The sequence below is a fragment of the Cornus florida genome, unplaced genomic scaffold (genome assembly GCF_030987335.1).
Source record: "Cornus florida cultivar Cherokee Brave unplaced genomic scaffold, ASM3098733v1 CherokeeBrave_3.0.0_Hap2_Chr03, whole genome shotgun sequence".
Classification (NCBI taxonomy): domain Eukaryota; kingdom Viridiplantae; phylum Streptophyta; class Magnoliopsida; order Cornales; family Cornaceae; genus Cornus; species Cornus florida.
This window is the reverse complement of record NW_026775573.1, coordinates 94,571,201-94,591,403: the sequence shown is the minus strand read 5'-3', so window position 1 is coordinate 94,591,403 and position 20,203 is coordinate 94,571,201. Positions and strand designations below refer to the sequence as shown.

General features: G+C 37.5%; 2 protein-coding genes across 3 annotated transcripts; both read left to right on the top strand.

The window, feature by feature from the left end:
- Positions 1 to 5,600: 5,600 nt before the first annotated feature.
- Positions 5,601 to 16,223, top strand: LOC132300903 (protein HIGH CHLOROPHYLL FLUORESCENCE PHENOTYPE 244, chloroplastic). 2 transcript variants are annotated; one of them, XM_059798205.1, is made up of 9 exons: positions 5,601 to 5,822; positions 5,909 to 6,135; positions 7,350 to 7,400; positions 7,610 to 7,708; positions 7,925 to 8,119; positions 14,847 to 14,939; positions 15,014 to 15,109; positions 15,575 to 15,715; positions 15,856 to 16,223. In XM_059798205.1, the coding sequence occupies exons 1-9, from the start codon at positions 5,672 to 5,674 to the stop codon at positions 16,030 to 16,032; spliced, it is 1,230 nt and encodes a 409-aa protein (XP_059654188.1). In that variant the 5' UTR covers positions 5,601 to 5,671; the 3' UTR covers positions 16,033 to 16,223. The 2 variants fall into 2 exon arrangements, with proteins under 2 accessions (XP_059654188.1, XP_059654189.1); XM_059798206.1 differs by lacking the exon at positions 7,350 to 7,400.
- Positions 16,224 to 17,647: 1,424 nt separating this feature from the next.
- LOC132298861 (uncharacterized) lies at positions 17,648 to 19,519 on the top strand. Its single transcript, XM_059795192.1, has 2 exons — positions 17,648 to 18,645; positions 18,729 to 19,519. The coding sequence occupies exons 1-2, from the start codon at positions 17,878 to 17,880 to the stop codon at positions 19,284 to 19,286; spliced, it is 1,326 nt and encodes a 441-aa protein (XP_059651175.1). The 5' UTR covers positions 17,648 to 17,877; the 3' UTR covers positions 19,287 to 19,519.
- The last annotated feature ends 684 nt before the right edge of the window (positions 19,520 to 20,203 follow it).

Sequence of the window (20,203 nt, the reverse complement as noted above, 5' to 3'; positions counted from 1 at the left end):
ACGACATCCTACGAGTAACTTGATTATTCACCCTAATTGTTTGGGTTATTTTGCAGGTAAAGAAATTTTGTTTTGGGATGCATCACATCCTTAAGTTGCTTTGAAGTCTTAATGTATTTTGTTGTATTTTTTAAAACATACAAGTGTTAGCATGTAGTATCATTTTGGTGTAAAATGCTATTTTCGTCTTGAAATATATAATGTGTACCTAAGTACACTTTTTGATGCTTAAATAGCATGTATGTATTGAGGCCAAGGGCTAAGCATGTTTAATTTAGCACTTGTAGTCATTTGATACCATGTTTTGCTTTAAGAATGTATTTAAACAAACTTTAGAGGTTTAGCACGTGAGATTCTTGTAAATGATGTGTATGAGGCCATGAGCCGTTGTTCTATGTGTAAATAATTCATATTAAGGTTGTTGGCATGTCCACACATCCATATCTCATTGAAAATTAGTTTTAAACATTCAATTTTGAACCAAATCATCATGAGATTCAAAGCATAGGTTGAACTTTAACACCTTAGGCTTATAGCAGGCCTTACAGCAGCTTTTCGAGATGTTTCGGTCAACCGAAACTCTATTTCAGTCGACCGATGGCCTCAATTCGGTCTACCGAACCAACTAAACCTTAAAAACATGTCTTTAGAAAGTATTCTGTCCAGTTTGATCATCAGAAACTCTATTTCGGTCGACCGAAATAGCATATATTCTCACAGTCTCTCTGTTATGTTTCAACACTGAAGTTCTAATTTCAAACGATCATAACTTCTTTGTTTCTAACCCAAATAGGGTGATTCTTGAGCCTAAACTCAAGGATTTTGAGTCAGATTTCTAATGGTACCAATGCCATTCTTATATTCAAATCACAGTGGGAGTTATTAATGTTTTAGTGGGATAGTGTCAGTTTTCGCTTAAACCGGGAATGGGCATTTTGTGGGATTCTTGGCCAATGTTCTTGGAACCTCTTGAAATATTGTGAAATGATTTGATTAAGTTGTATTAATTAACTTGTTTAGAGTCAATTCTCCCCTTTTTTAATTGTGAATTGACTATTTTGGCCTTAATAAACGGATTTAACTCGTTTTGACACTAGTTTCCTCAATCATTTTTCTTGAGTTCCGTGGCTTCATGGGATGTCGCGTTGGTGTCTTAGAGATAATTTATGTCTCAAATGACTTTCGTTTCGTCTTTGCTTTCGCATTTTGAATCCGTTATCGGGTTAACTTTCAGGTAATCATTGACGCCCCGGATTGAAAAACTTGGGTCACGACAATAACAGTTTTTGCACTTTTTCGAGTCATTTTGGCTGACCAAAATACCATTTCGGTCGACTGGTGGCTTTAGGATTTCATTTGAATAGCTTAAGTGCATATTCCGGTAGCTTAGGTACGGTTTTGGCTTGTTTCGGTTGACCGGTTCTACATTTCGGCAGAGCGAAGTAGCTTTTCCTCAAAATCAGCTTTTGGGTTATTTTTCTGCTCATTTCGGTCTACCAAAATGACCATTTCGGCCTACCTAAATGACTTTGTTTCAGCTTTATTTCTCTAACTTCAAACGGTCATAACTTCTTCATTTCTAATCCAAATAGGGTGATTCTTGAGCCTAAATTCAAAGATTTTGAGTCAACTTTCCAATGGCACCTACGTCATTCTTAGATTCAAATCACAGTGGGAGTTATTCATATTTTAGTGAGACAGTATCAGATTTTGCTTGAACAGGGAAAGGGGATTTTGTGGGATTCTTGGCTAAAGTTCTTAGAACCTCTTGGAATGTTGTGAAATGATTAGATTAGGTTGTATAGACCTTATTTGACTTGCTTAAAGTCAAATCTCCCTTCTCATTTGCAAATTGACCATTTTGCCCCTGATTAACGGATTTTGCTCGTTTTGACCCTCGGTTGCTCTTTCGCTCTCTTTTAGTTCCGTGATTTCATGGAAGGTCACATTGGTGTCTTAGGGATGATCCATATCTCTAAAGACTATGGTTTTATCTTTCGCTTCCGCATCTCGGACCCGTTACCGGGTCAACGTTCGGTTCATCAGTGATGCACCAGGTTGCAAAACTTGGGCTGTCACAGACCACAACTCTAACACCATCATTCACATGGATCCCCAACAAATATGGTATACATTGAAATATCATCTTTAAGTGATTGTTTATGCTATATCCATAACAATCCAACTTTATGGTTTTTCACAAAACCCCTTATGGTTTAAACCAAAAGCCTTTATGTCTTTAATACAAGACAACCATGCCTTTTATCTTTATGTTTTTAAAGAACCTTATAACATGATGCATAATAAAAATTTAGCCTTAACAATATGCTAAATATAATTGTAATCTGGAAAAATTTATATCTCCTCACAAGACTCAAAATTCATAATATCATATGTGCACATAAATATTCATAAATATAATAATAGAAATAATAATGCTCCAAAACTTTATGAGCTACAAATATCCAAAATAAATAAATAAATAAATAAGCCTACAAATAGTTCTTATGAATGCCATAAAATAAGAGCAAATAAATAAATAAGCTTCCCACTATCCAAGTATATCAAAAGAATTCCCCAAACTCATACTAATAGCATAATTCTTGAATAACCCAGTGGGTAAGGTTTTGGTTAAAATGAACAAAAAAAATAAAATTTCTTCCGCATAATAATTATTGTATATAATTTTATTTTATGTACTCTAATTTTAATTCTTTAAAGTTCATCGTTTTACTGTATTGAGTTGCGCCAGTGTTGTACGTTACAAGGTGCCCTTAATATCTTAATGGCAAACAGATAATGGGGGAATATTTATTGGGTTTTTATAAAGTTTATGACATTTCTTACAAAATTAATATTTTAGTAGATTAATTACAAACGAGGAGTGCTAAACCTTAATATTCACTGAGGTTTAGCACAGTCGTATGGTTGAAAAATTCAATTATAAAAGTTGTAATTAATGACTCTTTCTTTTCTTTTTTTTGAAATTATAAAACTTCAACTTTGAGAACAAATTATCCTTTTAAATTATTTCCTCTTTCTTTATACCTAAAAACCTTCCTTCTTTCCTTTATTACATATATTTAACTTTATTTTTAACAATTGTCTTCTTTTTTTTCTTTCTTCCCTGATTGGATATATATGGTTATACTTCATTCTTTACTTCTTTTTTTTTTTTTTTTTCGTTTTGTTCACTTGTCTTTTATATATATATACAGAGAGGCTCTCAAGCGGTCCAAACAAACGGACCTTTGAACGGTCCTAAGTGGGACCATCCCGACTCCCACGTGGCAACCTTTTCACTTGTCTTTTCTTTTCCCATTCGTGTTCTTCTTCTTTACTATTGCTTCACATAACCCATAACAATAATGAAAAACCCATACCAGAGTTGAAGATGAGATGAAGAAATCAGTCCACAACAGCCACCAAAAACAGCACCACCGTGCTCCATCATATCCCGGGAAAGGCAGGTCCATTTCCTCGCCGGTAAATTTCTTGTTAGTCGGCGTCATTCATCTTTGCAGCTCTGTTTCAATTTGTCGACGAAGATGGAGCAACGTGGCAAGATGAAAAAATTAGTGCACAACAACCACCAAAAACATCACCACCGTCCTCCATCATATCCGGGAACCCATTTAAAAATTCTATTAAAGTTAAGGTTTTTCAATTCTTCCACTGATGGTTTTGGGCAGTTAATTGAATGCCCAAGGAGAAGAATTTGACGGTGGCTGGTAATAGGAAAATGGGTGAAATTTTGGGGGTGAAGTTTTGGGTTTGAATTTGTATTTGTTTTTGTAGGGGTTTAGAGAAAGGAGAGTGGGGAGATCGCCGATGGTGGTGTTGGATTTGTGGCGGTATATTTTTTTGTCGATTTTGATTGTGGGTAATGGGTGTTGTTAGGGTGGGGATCGTAGCGGTAGTTTGGGGTGAGGATGGTGGTTGGTGGCCGATGGTATGGAGGAGCTATTGCAGTCATATCATGCCGTATCTCTCTCTACTTTCTCTCTCATCCATCTTCGCCCATGGCAGCTGTGTGGAGGAGTTGCAGTCGTATTCGTGTAGCATTACCCAAGTAAGGATGGTCCCACTTAGGACCGTTCAAAGGTCTGTTTATTTGGACCGCTTGAGAGCCTCTCTGTATATATATATATATATTCCACCTTGATGGATTTTTTTATTGGATTTTATGTATTTTAATTGAAATAACGGTATGAAATTGAGTTTTAATTGAAGTAATATTATAAAATTTGAGTTTTAGTTAATATATGAAATAAGAGAAGTATGGTTTCCCAATCTATTCACAGTATGGTTAACTAATATTTATATATAATGAAAGATTGGAGAAAAAAAATAAAAAATAAAAAAAATAAAAAAAAAAGAAGAAGAAAGAAGGAAAAAGGCAATCAATTCACATAATTTTTTTTTTCTCTCTCTTTTTATCTAAAGAAGAGGGAAAAACAGTGAGAAATCATTCAAACGGACACGGTGAGCATATATATATATATATAAACAGGATAGAAAAAAAAGAAGAAATATAAAAGGATAATTTGGTCTTAAAAGTTGAAGTTTTATAGTTTTAAAAAAATAGGGAAAAAACATTAATTACAACTTCTATAATTGAGTTTTTCAACCAGTCAGATGTGCGACTATGAATGCACAGTCGCTTGTGCGACTGTGTTTAGCACTCCTTATTACAGAAATTTGAAAGTGCATGAGAATTTTTACAATTTCTCCTATTTTCTTATTTTTCTAATTATAAAATTAAAAATTTTAAGAACATAAAGGATAAATATTTATTTATACCTTATATATTTTAAAGAATATTAAGATATATTTAAATTTTAATGATAATTCTTTTTATAAGACACAAACAAATTTTGAATAATAATGGACCGGTTTGTAGGGTTGCAATTCAGGCAGGCCCAACCCGAAATAACCCGAGCCTAGCCCGAAATTTTGTGGGCTTGGGCAATGTTTTTTTATTTTTAGTTTGGGCTTGGGCTATATAATTTGAGCCCGAATTCAATTTAGGTTGGGTTTGGGTTGATATGGATGATGCTCAAAGCCCAATCCGAGTCCAAAAATATTTATAATTATAAGTCACAAGAATGTAGTAGTCAAGTTGGTAGTATGCTTAGAATTTATGCTTAAGGATTTAGGTTCAAGTCATAATTGCAGCATAAGTTGATTTATTTTTTACACATAAATTCTTCTGAAGTGGGCTAGGCTTGGGCAACTCGGCTCGGGCTTAAGGCGGGCTTAAGCTAGGCTTGGGCCTAGCCCGAGACGAGTGCCAAGCCCGCCCAACCCACCCAAGTGGCAGCCTACCCGTTTGTGTACATTTTTCATTTCCATCTCCATTTTACATGACATTTTCATGAAAAAGTAAATAAAAAATCAATCTAAGAAAATCAAGTTTTTTATTTTTTTTATTTATATATATATTTTTTAACAAGAAAATCGAGTATTATATTGACCAAAAAACACACAATTAAAATATTTTAATATTTTGTTTAATAAAGTAAAATTTAGCTGAGCTGGAGCTGGACTGGATGTGTAATCCATTTAAGGTAGACGTGGCACCATTTAGATCTATTGTTCTTCTTCCACTCCACCCAGTCTCCTCTCTTCTCTCTCTATAACTGTATACACATATGTACAGTTAGAGAGAATGGCGTCCTTGCTTCCAACACAGCTAGCCACTCCCGCCAAATTCAACCAGCGTCGTCAGACCAAATCCTGTACTCGCCACAGCACACTTACATGGCGGCGCACATTAGCTCCGGACGCTCTCATTTCTTCACTCTCTTCGTCTTCCACAGGTATCCAATATATAATTCCCAATTCTTATGTTTGTAAACCCTAGCATTGATTTAAACCATTTATAGCATTTATTGTTGTTTATCAGGCAGATTTTGTACGCAAAAAGCTGTGAAATGTAGTGCTCAGGCAGCGAATCTTGCTCCGGGGACTCCTGTGAGGCCGACTAACATACTGGTCGTCGGTGCCACCGGAACCCTAGGCCGGCAGGTGGTGAGGCGGGCTCTCGACGAGGGCTATGAGGTGAGGTGCCTTGTGAGGCCCAGACCGGCTCCAGCAGACTTTCTTCGGGATTGGGGTGCGACTGTAGTCAATGTAAGCTAGCTCCCCCAACCTCAATTTGTGCTCTTGGGTCTTTACACTGATTACTTTAAATGATATCATCTGTTTGATTTCATTCCGGTTTAGACTTTGATGATTTTGTCAAATATTCTAAGGTGATTGATCGTAAATTGTGGTACTTCTTTAAATTTGGTGCTTACTGTGAGAATTGAAAATTCAGCACCCAAAAGTATTTAGTACTGAATTAGTGTTGCTCTAAAAGTTTTGGGATGGTTTATTAGAATTGCAAATTTAAGGGTAATTTTGTTTAAAACTCACAGTAAAAGCTTGGAATTTAGACCCTTTTGTTGGGACAAATACAGGGAACCAATATCACAATCAAGTAATCAACATAAAAGTAACGCACAAAGAACTCTATGATTTACTTGGCGTAAAGACTACGTCCACATTGAAGATTCGGCAAAATATTTCACTATGTCCTTTCTTCTTCTTCTTCTTCTTCTTTTTTTTTTTTTTTTTTTTTTTTTTTTTTTTATTTAATTATTTTGGCAAGAAAGTCGTACACCCATTTGTCCCTATAATGTGGGAGGTAGAGGAGATACTACTAGATTACAGTCATTGGTGATTTTCATTATGTGAAGAATAGGATATTACAAGTTTCAGCCCCCAAACCTTCTTCAACTGCAGCCATCAGTGTTCTCTCAAGTTTCAATACACACCTCAATCCTAGAGCACCCTTTTATACTGGGCTACAAGAGAGTTCTAGACCCGGGTCCACAATCCACAAGAGAAAATGGATTAAAAAATAAAAAAGAAAGAAAAAAAGGCCTAAAACAAAATTTGGGCCACATCATCGCACCTTTTCGGTTCATAACACTTTATATGGTTATTAGACAACCCCTTTTACTATGTTTGTTGACACTTTGCTTCATGAAACTTGTACTTTATTTTTGTAGTTAATGATGTTGCTGTACTCACCAACTGATTAGTCCCTCCATATGAATTTCACCTTTGCTTCACTTTCGGAGGTGTCTGCTAAATTAAGCTGGCAAAATTAATTCGAATCTAATTCCTCACAAGTCGTGTACAAATGACTTAATTTAAGTTGGGCTGATTGGTCCTGATTCCTGGTTAGATGGTGCTTATTTCCAGATCATGAGATCTTCATATTATCTTTAGAATGGTTAATTGCTCACCTTGAGAGGTTATATATAAATTGGGTATATGATATGATTTTCTTGTCATAGGTTAGCAGTCCACTCAATTGGTTTAGGTGTTTTTTCACCCTCTCTAGAGATGTAAGTCCAACTTTGCAACATTTTTGGTATGTAAATGTTGTAGAATTCCATGTTCTGCTTCATTTATCTACATGAATTTATCTGTATATCCAATCATTTGTGGACTTTGTTGCACACTATGAGTTATCTATTGCTATACCTATGTATACATATATATTACCTTAATATTTTGGAGTTCAAGCATTAAAATTTACAGTGTTTCTGAGCAGGCAGATCTAAGCAAACCTGAGACAATACCCGCAACATTGGTTGGTATTCATACTGTCATCGACTGTGCTACAGGGCGTCCAGAGGAGCCCATAAAAACTGTAAGTATCCCCTCCTGTGTGATGTTTGCTATCTTTCTGAACAAAAAACATCCTTGGAACAATTTTTAGAGTTTCCTTTTAGAGTTGACTCTGGAGCTTTATGAAGTTCTTACATCTTTATTTCCTTGTTGCATATATTTTTCTTTAGTTGTATCTCTTCTTTATTATCTTCTATTATAGCATTCCAGTTTTATTCAATTCACTGCTTCAATTTAGGTAGATTGGGAAGGAAAAGTTGCGCTTATACAATGTGCAAAAGCAATGGGAATCCAGAAGTTTATATTTTTTTCCATCCACAACTGTGACAAGCATCCTGAAGTTCCGCTGATGGAGATAAAATATTGCACTGAGAAGTTTCTTCAGGACTCGGGCATAAACCACATCATCATTCGATTATGTGGCTTCATGCAGGTGCTCTTCATTCCCCAAATTTAAGTATCCGGACATGCTTTTTTCTGATTCTTTTTCATGACTTTGATGCTTGACATTTGATATTAGGTGATTTCATCTTCTGAATATTCACCTTCTGTGTGCTATAGCAACAAAAATTCTTAACTCAGAAAAAGAAAAAAGAAAGAAAACCTGAAACTACGATTCTTCTCAAATATACCTCTTCCTTCCATTCCCTTCCTCAATGTTCTCCTTCCCCAGGGTAGAACATGTCATAATCTGTGTGTGTGCGGTAAGTACCCTGTTGTTCTCTCTAGAAGAAAATTCTGGAATTAAAATCCACATTTCTTCTAACCTTTGTCTTACTTTAAAATGTCATGCCATGCCAAAAATCTCCAAATCATGAAGGAAAGAACAATTATCTAATCCTAATGACGCAGGACAAGTAGTGCTTTGATAGTAACCAGAAAGAAAGAAGGGGATGAGAATGAGAAGATGAGATGAGACTGGTGAAGGAGGTGACAAAATAGACGAAGAAGATAAGAAATCAGACTGAAGGAGGTAGGCTAGAGAGACCGAGGGATTAAGAACAGTAAGAACAAGCGGGGAGAAAGACACAAAGGGAGTTCGCAAACTCAACGATAATATTCAATTACTCAAAACTGAGTTCCCAAATTACAAAGGAGCCTTTAAATAGGCAAAGTATTAAGAAAACCCCAAAACATAAAAATACCAAAATAACCCTAAAATTGAAACATTATCAAAAATAACAATAAGCATAAATTAAACCCTAAATCACTACAATCCCCAATTTTATTTCTCTTTCCCTCTTCTCCAAAAATAATGTTGAAGCATGTGCAACTCATGTATTCGAATCATATCCCATTCCCCATCAATTCTCCTCGGTTGAGAAGAACTCTTCTCCGAAGAGTAAAGCGACTCTAAATAACTCGGATCAAAGTGGCAAGACTCGTCTGAAGCTAGATAATACTTCCATTGTGAATCACTCTGACAATTATATCCTTAATCCAATTCAAATGCTGACATGATGGGAGGACAAGTGTTGTTGCAAAAGAAAATGTAATTCCACGTGTAAAAGCACAAGCTAAAAACACAAGAGGCTTAAAGATACCTTGGTTAGGCATCAAATACTCCACATGAAAAATTGGACTAATACTATTATCTGTTGACAAGTCCAATGAACATGCATTAGGTCCAAACTTATTAGCGAAGTGGAAATGTTGAATGCCTTGGGATGCCAATGAATTGAAGGAGTTATAAGGTTAATGTGGTTGTGGTAAAAAAATTATAAGATGATCTCCTTCCAAGAATTTATGATTCCTGTGATGAGCATATGCAATAAATTTATAATTTTTATTACTTAAAACAATTCGTGATCTTATATAGGCATGAAGCTCATGGACATACTCAACAAAGGAATCAGAGATCTTAAATGAACAAGCATATGAAGATATCGGTTTAAGGTCAATGGAGTGACGAGGAAGACAATCATATATAACCTCAGTAGGACAACTGTCAATTGACCAGACAAAGATAGACATACTCCATAAGCGGCAACAATGAGTTCCCAATATCTACATGTGCTCCCACAAGACACTGAATCAACTTTGCAAGATTTCGCTTAACGGTCTCAACTTACCCATCAATCAAAGAATGCAATGCAGAAGAAATCTGAAAATTAACCCCTAAAAGTTTCCAAAGTATTTCCCAAAAATAGCTTGCATATTTAACGTCCTTATCTGAAACTATAGAAGTGGTGTGTCATGACTTCTAACATCCTCTACATGATTGTCTAGGATGGGATGATGTGGGACATTAGATTCAGGTGGTTGAGAATTACACACTTTTTCAAATGGAACATGGACAACTTCTTTTGCCGTTTCTTTTGCTAACATGATTTGGTCAACACAAGGCTGAGGGGAAGTTCTTTGTGCCTTAGAGTCCCTTTCTAATGGCTTTGCGGGATTTAACTTGATATTTATACCATTATACTTGAAGCTATATGTGTTCTCTCTACAACAATGAGTTAACTCATAAATCATAGATCCATGGGTGACCAAGTAGCACGTGAGATGCATTCATTGGTAAAACATCACACCAAATCATACCAGAATAGTCACACATTTGAATTGGGACTAGGCACCTCTCAGAGACCAACAAGGAAGTTTCTCCTACCCAAGCCACTCTATATGGCTGTGGATGAGGCTCTGGTTTGAGTTTCATTCTATTAACACCTAATTTTGATACCACATTTACTGGACCTTCCTTGTCAATGATGATTTTGCAGACTTTATCTCCGCATTGGAGATATGTGTGAAATAGATTGGTTCTTCTCCAATCATCCTTTTCCAAAAGAATGGATGGAACACTTGTCAAGACTTTATTGATGGACTGATCTTCTTTCCAATTTCCTGTGTGGTTATGGATTGGTCCAATTTTATTCATGACATTTAATTGCTTAGGTTGAGGATACTTGCATTCTAAGACTCAATGTGGTTGAACAACTTGAGGTCTCCTAGCATAATTATGGACTAGACCCTCTGTGAAACTGGTTTTTCTCATTATGAATAATGACAATGGATAATAAAGGAATGCTGATATATTACTCAAATTGAATCAAGTAACCCAAAATTATAAAATACCATGATGCTCATAGTAGAAATTGAAATGCAGGAGAGCATGGCAAAAATGGGCAGAATAAATTTTTTTTTTTTTTTTGATAAGTGCAATAATGTGCAGAATTTAGTGGTAGTGGTGACGAACAACAAATGGCAGTGAGGTACTGAAGTTTAATAGGTCAAGAAATAATGATTTTCAGTTTAAGTCAGGACTTTCTTGCAAATTTATGGACTTTAAACAGATAGAAGTATTGAATTATGTTAGCCATGATATGATAGGCACCTTCAACATCCATGCACCAACTTGAGGGGGAGTGTTAGCCATGATATGATAGGGGGCACAAATCATGGGTTGTGACTTACCATATCATGGCTAATAAATTCAATTTTCAAGTGAAGTAGGTTTACCTTTACCGAAGTCCAATGCAGCTATCTAAACAAAGAAAGCTCCAAAAAGTTTCTCCAAAAGCTGAATTTGATCAATCCCACTTTGGAATAATTTTCTGAACTTTTTTTTTTTTTTGGTTCTGCTGCTGGTTTCCTGTTGAAGGTTGCTGAACTGTTTCTGGGCTGGTTTTAGAATTGGCCAAACCAATCTGATCCAATTCTCTTGACTGCTGTTTCTTTTCTTTTCTTTATCTGTTTCTGGATCACTGTTGTACTGGGTTGGCCTTGTTCTGAACTTGCTTCCTGGACAGGGTCAAATTGTTTTAATTGATTTGGGGCAGGTAGAATCTGGTTTATAAGAGAAACTAAATATATCATTTCCAAACCAATTCTGATTTTCAAATCTGAATTTTTTTTTTTTTTGGTTGTTAGGTGGTACTCATGCACACATGCCTCCACTAAGGCTTGAACTGTTGACCTCCCTTTGGGAAGTAAGGCCTTGATAACGGCCCGTTGGTATAATCCAAAATTGACTTTCTAAATTCAGTCACTTATTTTTCCTGAATGGGATATATTATAAAAATGAAAGAAAAATTACAATGCAAGAAGGAGAAAATTTTAGTGACAATATTGCAAAATCCAAAGTTGACTTTTCAAAATCAGTGGCGCTGAAATTTTGGTGACAATAACCATCTCAAAGATTGCAATAATCCAAAGTTGATTTTCCAAAATCAATCCCTGAATTTTGTGCTGAAGTGGCGATACTGACATTAACCAAATTTGACTTACCACTTTGGATTTTCCAAAATCAATCCTTGAATTTTGTGCTGAAGTTGACTTACCAAAATCACACACTGGATTCTTTGACTCCAAAATCAAGTACGAAGATATAGCAGATATTCTTGACTAAAGCTATAGAGTGATGGCAGCTAGGATCAAAAATTCTCAGCGACAATACGGTGAACTATGGTGACGGATAACGATCTGTGATGTTTTCATATTAATTTTTTTATTTATTTTTTAGACAATGTGACTTTTCAAGTGCTACCAAACTAATACAGAAGTGATTCCGGTGACTCGTTTTGTGGAGTGGGCTTTGGGTTTTGTGGATCTTCAGGTTGGGGTTTGATAATGAATTTCAACTAGGTTATGGGTGAAGTTGAAGGCAGTAGGCTTGCTTGGGTTATGTGGGTTGATGGAAATAGTAGATGAGGTCGTGAACAGTAACTAATTAAATGGTTTAGGGCTGAAGGGGTTTCCTGTTTTGGTACTTGTAATGGCTGTGGTGATTGTGATCACTAGTTTACTTGGATACTTTGCACTGATGAACTTGATCGTTTTGCTTTGATATCAATTGACGCCGGACAAGTAGTTACTCATAGTAACTAGAAAGAAAGAAGGAGATGGGAATGAAAAGACAAGATGAGGCTAGACGAAGGAGATGAGAAGACAGAGGAATAGGGATGAGAATCAGATTGAAGGAGTAGGATAAATAGATGGAGGGATTAAGAACAACAAGAACAAGAGGGAGAAAGACACAAATGGAGTTCGCAAACTCAATGATAATATTTAATTACTCAAAACTGAGTTCCCAAATTACAAAGAAGCCTTTAAATAGACAAATTATTAAGAAAACCCTAAAACATAAAAATACCAAAATAGCCCTAAAATTTAAACATTATCAAAATAACAATAAGCAAAAATAAAACCCTAAATCACTCAAATCCCCAATTTTATTTCTCTTTCCCTCATCTTCAAAAATAATGTTGAAGCATGTGCAACTCAATGTATTCGAAACAAATAATCTGTCCTGCTTTTTTTTTTTTTTGGTGGTCCGGGCCTGGGCTATCTCTAAAGCTGCAACCCAACAAAACTAAGCAAAGTTGGACCAAACTTGAGTTGGAGAGGCTGAATTTGGATCAAGTTGAAACTTCCTGTGCCGGGTTAAATCTAACTTTAATTTAAATTTGAGTTTGGTCAAATCTGTTTTATAAGGGAAACAAAACATGTCCTTTCCACATCGTTAATAAATTTGGACCTAATGCATGTTTATTGGACTTGTGAACAGATAATAGTATTAGTCCAATTTTTCATGTAGAGTATTTGATGCCTAACCGAGGTATCTTTGAGCCTCTTGTGTTTTTAGCTTGTGCTTTTACAGGTGGAATTACATTTTCTTCTGCAACAACACTTGTCCTCCCATCATGTCAGCATTTGAATTGGATTAAGGATATTATTGATTGTCAGAGTGATTCACAATGGATGTATTATCCAGCTTCAGATGAGTCTTGCCACTTTGATCCAAGTTATTTAGAGTCGCTTTACTCTTCGGAAGAGTTCTTCTCAGCCGAGGAGAATTGATGGGGAACGGGATATGATTCAAATACACAAGTTGCACATGCTTCAACATTATTTTTGGAGGGAAAGAGAAATAAAATTGGGGATTTTAGTGATTTAGGGTTTTATTTATGCTTATTGTTATTTTGATAATGTTTGAATTTTAGGGTTATTTTGGTATTTTTATGTTTTAGAGTTTTCCGGTGATGGTTGTTGACCTGATTTTAGGTCTCTAATACCTTGATCGTTTTGCTCTGATACCAATTGACACGGGACAAGTAGTGCTTTAATAGTAACTAGAAAGAAAGAAGGGGATGAGAATGAGAAGATGAGATGAGACTGACGAAGGAGGTGAGAAAATAGACGAAGGAGATGAGAAATTAGACTAAAGGAGGTAGGCTAGAGAGACTGAGGGATTAAGAATAACAAGAACACGAGGGGGAAGAGATACAAAGAGAGAGAGAGTTCGCAAACTCACGTAATGATTCAATAATTCTCAAAACTGATTTGTCTGATTACATTAAGCCTTTATATAGGCAAAACATAAACAAACCCTAGAACAATAAAGTGCTAAAATACCCCTAAAATTAAAACATTATTAAAAATAACCATAAGCATAAATAAAACCCCTAGTTTACTAATATCCCTAATTCTATCTTTGTTTTCCCCTTCTCCAATGATAAGGGGGTCATATGTGATTCTAGCTCTTGAGTTGCGCCTTGTTCTCCATCACCTAAAAATCCAAAGCATATCGTACACTTTGAAAGATCTTCCCACATCCAAATAATGTGAATTTGCCGCCACGGAGTCCTGTGTAGTGGAAAAATTAGTGAAATTCCAGGTAAAGGTTCTTTTGTTATATTGATGGCCGAGGAAACTTGCTATGCAGGAAATCCCAGTTTTAACCCTCTCTATCGGAGGCAATCCTTGCATCTATTGTTTTTCCCATAATCTCGCTATATATATTTCTGTAAATTTTTGGCTTTGGTTATTTCCTCTTTTTGTTCTTCTATTTCTCACGTTCTTCCTTTTTTGCTGCAATTAGTAACCAAGACCTCCATAATTACCTTGACAAACAAGTTGACTAGCGGTTATTTCCTCTTTTTGTTCTTCTATTTCTCACGTTCTTCGTTTTTTGCTGCAATTAGTAACCAAGAACTCCATAATTACCTTGACAAACAAGTTGAATAGTTTTTCTCTAGAATATATTTGTTTGAAGATAGCCAGTGGCATGTTTGTCACCATTTAGAAAAATATTTGGTTAAGAAAAAGTAAGAAGAGGGAGTTACCTTCGGAGCGCGAATATCACCACCCTTTTTGGAACTTATACTGTCTTTCTATGTTATTCAATGGATGTTAAGTGTGCTTGTTACTAATTTGTACAGGGCCTAATCGGGCAGTATGCTGTACCTATACTAGAAGAGAAATCTGTCTGGGGAACAGATGCCCCTACACGAATAGCTTACATGGACACACAAGTAAGTTTTGCATATTTCATGAGTGATAAGTTTCTTGAAAGCAAACAGAATCAATGCATCTTTCCTTTTTGTAGGATATAGCTCGGCTGACATTCATAGCTTTGCGAAAGGAGAATATTAATGGGAAGCTTCTTACTTTTGCTGGGCCTCGTGCATGGACGACCCAAGAGGTAAAGAAGAAAATCTTATGCTTTTTTCAGAGTGAAATGATAATTTTCTTAATTCTTTCTTGCTTGATTTTCTGTTTCTCAAATTGGATATCTTACTACCAAAATTGATTACGTTTAACTCTTTCAGCCTTTTGAAATCTATAATTTGAATGTATTGATGTCCTACTATATTTCAACTAAGATCCATTTTATTGTCAACAACACAGTCTACACATAGGGAAAAAAAAAAAAAAAAATTGAATTCAATTGTATGGAGGAGCAGCTGTTTCAAAATTTTAAGTTTTTTGCTCTCTTCCTACAAATTGCTAAAATGAAGAAAGAGCATTGTGCAAGAGGTTTGCAGGGTGGTTTATTTTTAATGAAAAAAAGTTCAGTAATATCATTATTTATCTGCACTTCTCAGTGAGTCAACTTGAACAACAAACATCTGTTTCTAATAATGTTAGGGTGGTTTCTTGGTTTTAGGTGATAACATTGTGCGAGAGGCTTGCAGGGCAAGATGCTAATGTAACTACAGTCCCTGTCTCAGTTTTGAGATTAACTCGGCAACTGACTCGGTTTTTTGAGTGGACAAATGATGTTGCTGACAGATTGGCATTTTCAGAGGTAATTAATTTTTATATCCTCCTTTTAGTATCTGTCTTATGTTCGATTCCATATGCAAGATATCATAATTCTCTCGGAAAATCATTTGTTTTCTAGCTTTCGAATTTCTCTTACGAGCGATACTGTTTTCTCGGTTCCAGGTTCTTTCAAGCGATATTGTTTTCTCGGTTCCAATGAATGAGACGTATACACTTCTTGGCGTGGATGCAAAAGATGTTATTACACTAGAGAAATATTTAAAGGATTATTTCACAAACATATTGAAGAAATTGAAGGACCTCAAAGCACAATCGAAGCAAACTGACATTTACTTTTAAAGGAGTAGCTTGTGTTTGTACATGAAGCTGTGTGTTTGTATTGACAGTGAGTTTGATAGCTTTAACACTGAAGCATAGGTATGGCATTTGTTCGGAATTTTTATGTTCTTTGTTTCCTCATATGTAGCATGACTATACTTGAGGAAAATAACTTTTATAATTGGAAGAAAAATCTCATGCTTTCGATCTTATCATTTATTATGTACAAATCGACGACGGAGGCTGGTGTTTTTCACATTGCACATGTTTTGCAAGTAGTTGACCTTTTTTCATTTTTATTTATTTTCTTTGTACTCTGCAATTACTTGTTATATTTCTACTTAGATCTTCTTGTTCGCACATGCCCGAGAATGTCAAGAGAAATGCATGTGTTGATGAAGCTTTGGGTAGTGTAGGTGCAAAATTTCGCTCAACCAATAATGATTGAGAAAAATAAAACAACTCACTCAAAAAATAATAAAAATAAATAAGAACAGTGTATAGAGAAGCGTAAATTGCTTGATCCCTTTATTGGAGGTCTAAGCCTCTATTTATATACAAAAGATTGTGAAATTATGGTAGGACTCGCGTTGCTTGCCCTCCAATTCTTTCTATATAAACATTCTTTACTAATAGAGTTTTTTCCATTGTCTAATTTTCCATACATAGAATTTGCCTTGTACAGAACTTCCTATCTCAGAATTTTCCTTCTACGGTAAATCCTTCAATTGGTAGGACTTGTGCATTCTTGAATAACTGGGCTGAACATATTTTGATCCGGCTGGGCTTGAGTAACGGACCGGATGTTAAATATTAACAAGTTGGGCTGATGACCTCTTGATTCGGCCTTGATGGAGGTTGGAGGACAAATAACAATGGTCTTGGGTTATAAATACCCTCAATTTGGGCTTGAGCATGATGGGCCTTATATGTCCTTGGAATGTAGATATGTGTAGTGATGACGTGTGCGCTTTTTATTGGAGGGAGTTTTTTTCCCTCCACACTTTGCCACAAATTTTATTTTTAATTGAGTGACGGCTCCTATTAAAGAGGGAATTGAAACCGGTTTTTTACTTTGCTTCAGAAACGGTTCGAGGTCTTTCGTTATTACTTCGTCATACAAGATTTTGCAAGAGTTACATTCGCCCTTGCTGCACTTCTGCGTTCTTCATTCCATCGCTTTGTCAGGTTAGTTTTTTTTCGCATCTTTCTCTTCAATCTTTCATTATGAGTACTTCATCTACTCCCGAACGTATAGACATTGGGGATTCTGAATTTACACCTTCATCTTCCCCCGTTCGCATTAGGGCTCCCCCTCCTAGGGTTTCTACAGATCGTCTTTCATTGAATCAATTAGGTACTTCCCCCCTTCCAGCCGAGACATCCACCTCAGGCTTTGATTATGTTCTTACTCATGAAGAGAGGAAAGCAATCATCTCTATTCGCCGCATCAAGTTCTCTATTGCTTCGGTAATGGAAGAATTTGATATTCCTGAGGGAGTAGAAATTGCAGAATATCCCGAGGGTGCCGATTTTACCTCCGGCTAGGGAATTGAAGAGAGTGAATTGCTTCTTTCGGTAGGGCATCTTAACGCCATCCTGTTCCCTCTTCATCCCTTCTATCATTTAGTTTTCAACAAGTTAGGTCTTGCCCCCCTTCAGGTAAATCCTAATTTCTTTCGCATCCTTTCGGCACTGTTGGTGCGCCGGAAATTAGAGGCTCTGGATTTGACCTTTGCCGACCTTCTGCTTACTTACAATATATCTAAGCATGGGACCGAGCCTAGTCGCTTCTTTTTTACCTCTCCCCTTCATCAGAGGATATGCACGAACCTTCCTTCATCCGAAAAGAAGTGGAAAGAAAGGATGGTTATAGTTAAAGGAAAATGGTTCGTGCCCCAATCAATTACGCTCCCTATCCCGCGCAAGTTCGGGAAATTAGGTATAGAATACTTAACCTTCCTTCATACCAAGTGTTCTGGCTGTTTTCCTTGCCAAGTCTTAATGTTTCGCCGTACTTATGAGTTTCTTGGTGTTTTTTCAGCTACATTCCCATCTTCCGCAGCAAGGAACAGACTTTCTTTTCTTGAGGAACGAGTCTGGAGTGACCCCTCGCCTATCGAGGACCTGCTAACTTCTTCAAACCTCAAGGATATTGCCTCCAGTGCTGTTGCTGCAGACCTCATGGATCTGTCTCTACCATCCTTCGACAGTTTCCCCATGACTGAGGAGGAGATACGGAGGGCTGAGGCTTTAAAAAAGAAAGCCGAAGATGCCCAACCCTTGGTCGTTATTAGATCTACTGAGGGTGAGGTGGAGGCTGAGGAACCACCAATGAAGAAATCTCGCCTCAACCCCCCATCCTCTGGCAAGGGCAAGGTCCCTTCTAAAAGCAGAGGGAAAAAGGCTGAAGATGAAGTCAGGGCATTTGTTCTGGCTGAGACTGGGGCTCCTTGGACTCCTTCCTTCACCAGGGCTGACAAGTCAGTCCTGCATTCAGGGGATTCTGTGATCACAAACCCTTCAGCTGCACTGGCGGTGGCTCGAGGGATGTGGCTCCCAAAGAACGAGGAAGCCATCAGCCAAAGGGGGTTGGAACAACTACTCCCCTCTGCCCCGGTCCGGGCCATAGAGGTTTGCATTGCTCCTTCAGAATTATGTTACTCTTGCTTGCTTATGTTTCCATTTATGCTCATATTTGTTCCTCTGTTATACAGAGTCTATACCACACCATGGCCCTCTGCGCCACTGCTGAAGCCCAATCCCTCTCTATCAAGAAGCTAGAAAAGGATCTTGACAATGCAGAGAAGAGGGCCACCACTGCCTCTACCAATCTGAAGATAGCTTCTGAAGCCAAGGATGTGTATAAGAGGCAATTGGCAGCCTCTGAGACTAAGGTGGATTCTCTTCAGGCCGAAGTTCAACGCCTGACCGAGGCTCTTACTACTTGCTTCAAGGCGGGGAAGCAAATGCAGGGGCGCTACTCCTGTCTAGCACACCTGGTTAGTGCTAAAGCGTTCCGGTCTGGCTATAATCAGGGCTCAGGCCCTAGGACGATGGATCCAGACGCTTTTGACAAGCAGGTGGGGGTGCACTTCCCATATGATGAAGGGCCAGAGGCTTTGGAAGCTGAAATCCGCTTTGCCGAGATGGTGAAGGCGCACCTGAAGGGTACTCCTAGCTCTTCTGCCCCTGCGGCATCAATTCCTCCTACCCCAAGTCCTACTGTAGTGGATGCTTTTGAATCTACTCCCTTCGATCTGAAGAGGAAGTAGAACCATGTATTTTGTTTTTATTGACAGTATGTTTGGGATAATGAATATAATTTTTTGTTTTAGGCTTTCAATACCTGATTTGTTTTTGCTGTATGCTTTTGATACTGTTCATATTTTTCTGACTGGTAATGTGTTTAAACAAAACACATTGTCTTTATGCTTCGGATTTATGCTATCCGAGAAAAAGCAAGGATGGTGGGAAGAAGGAGATCCTTTTAACAGTTTAGTTGATATCTCAGGATGATTCATATGGACAATGATTTAACTGTTAAGTGAACTCTCCTTGCCTTTTACTTGCCTGCAGTAGACGTATACATACTCTTTCCTTCTCGTGTGTTCCTGATGTGGGGTGGATCATGATGAACTTATGATATATCCACATCCACGGGGTATTAAACACTTGGAGTCTGGAGGAAAGAGTCCTGATCCGGGCACCAGAGGTCTGAAGCGAATTATTCCTCGGCACTGAGTGTGGAGGAATATTACTGAATAGGACACTTAGGGTCCAAAGCTGTCTCGGACACATAGGATTCGAGGCGAATTGTCCCTCGGCACTGAGTCGTGGAGGAATAGTGCTGAATAGGACACTTAGGGTCCGAAGCTGTCTCGGACACTTAGGATCCGAGGCGAATTAAACACTCTCTGGCGTGGAGCCGGAGGGGAGGTTTTGCCGAGCCGGACACTTAGAGTCCGAGGCGAGATTTTTGCCGAGCCAAACACTTTGGGTCCGAGGCGAGATTTTTGCCGAGTCGAACACTTAGGGTCCGAGACGAGATTTTTGCGGAGCCAGACACCTAGGGTCTGAGGCGAATGACCTACTCCCCGGCGCTGAGCCAGAGGGGAGGTTTTGCCGAGCCGGACCCTCAAGATCCGAGGCTAATGAACTACTCCCCGGCGCTTTGCCGAACCAGACACTT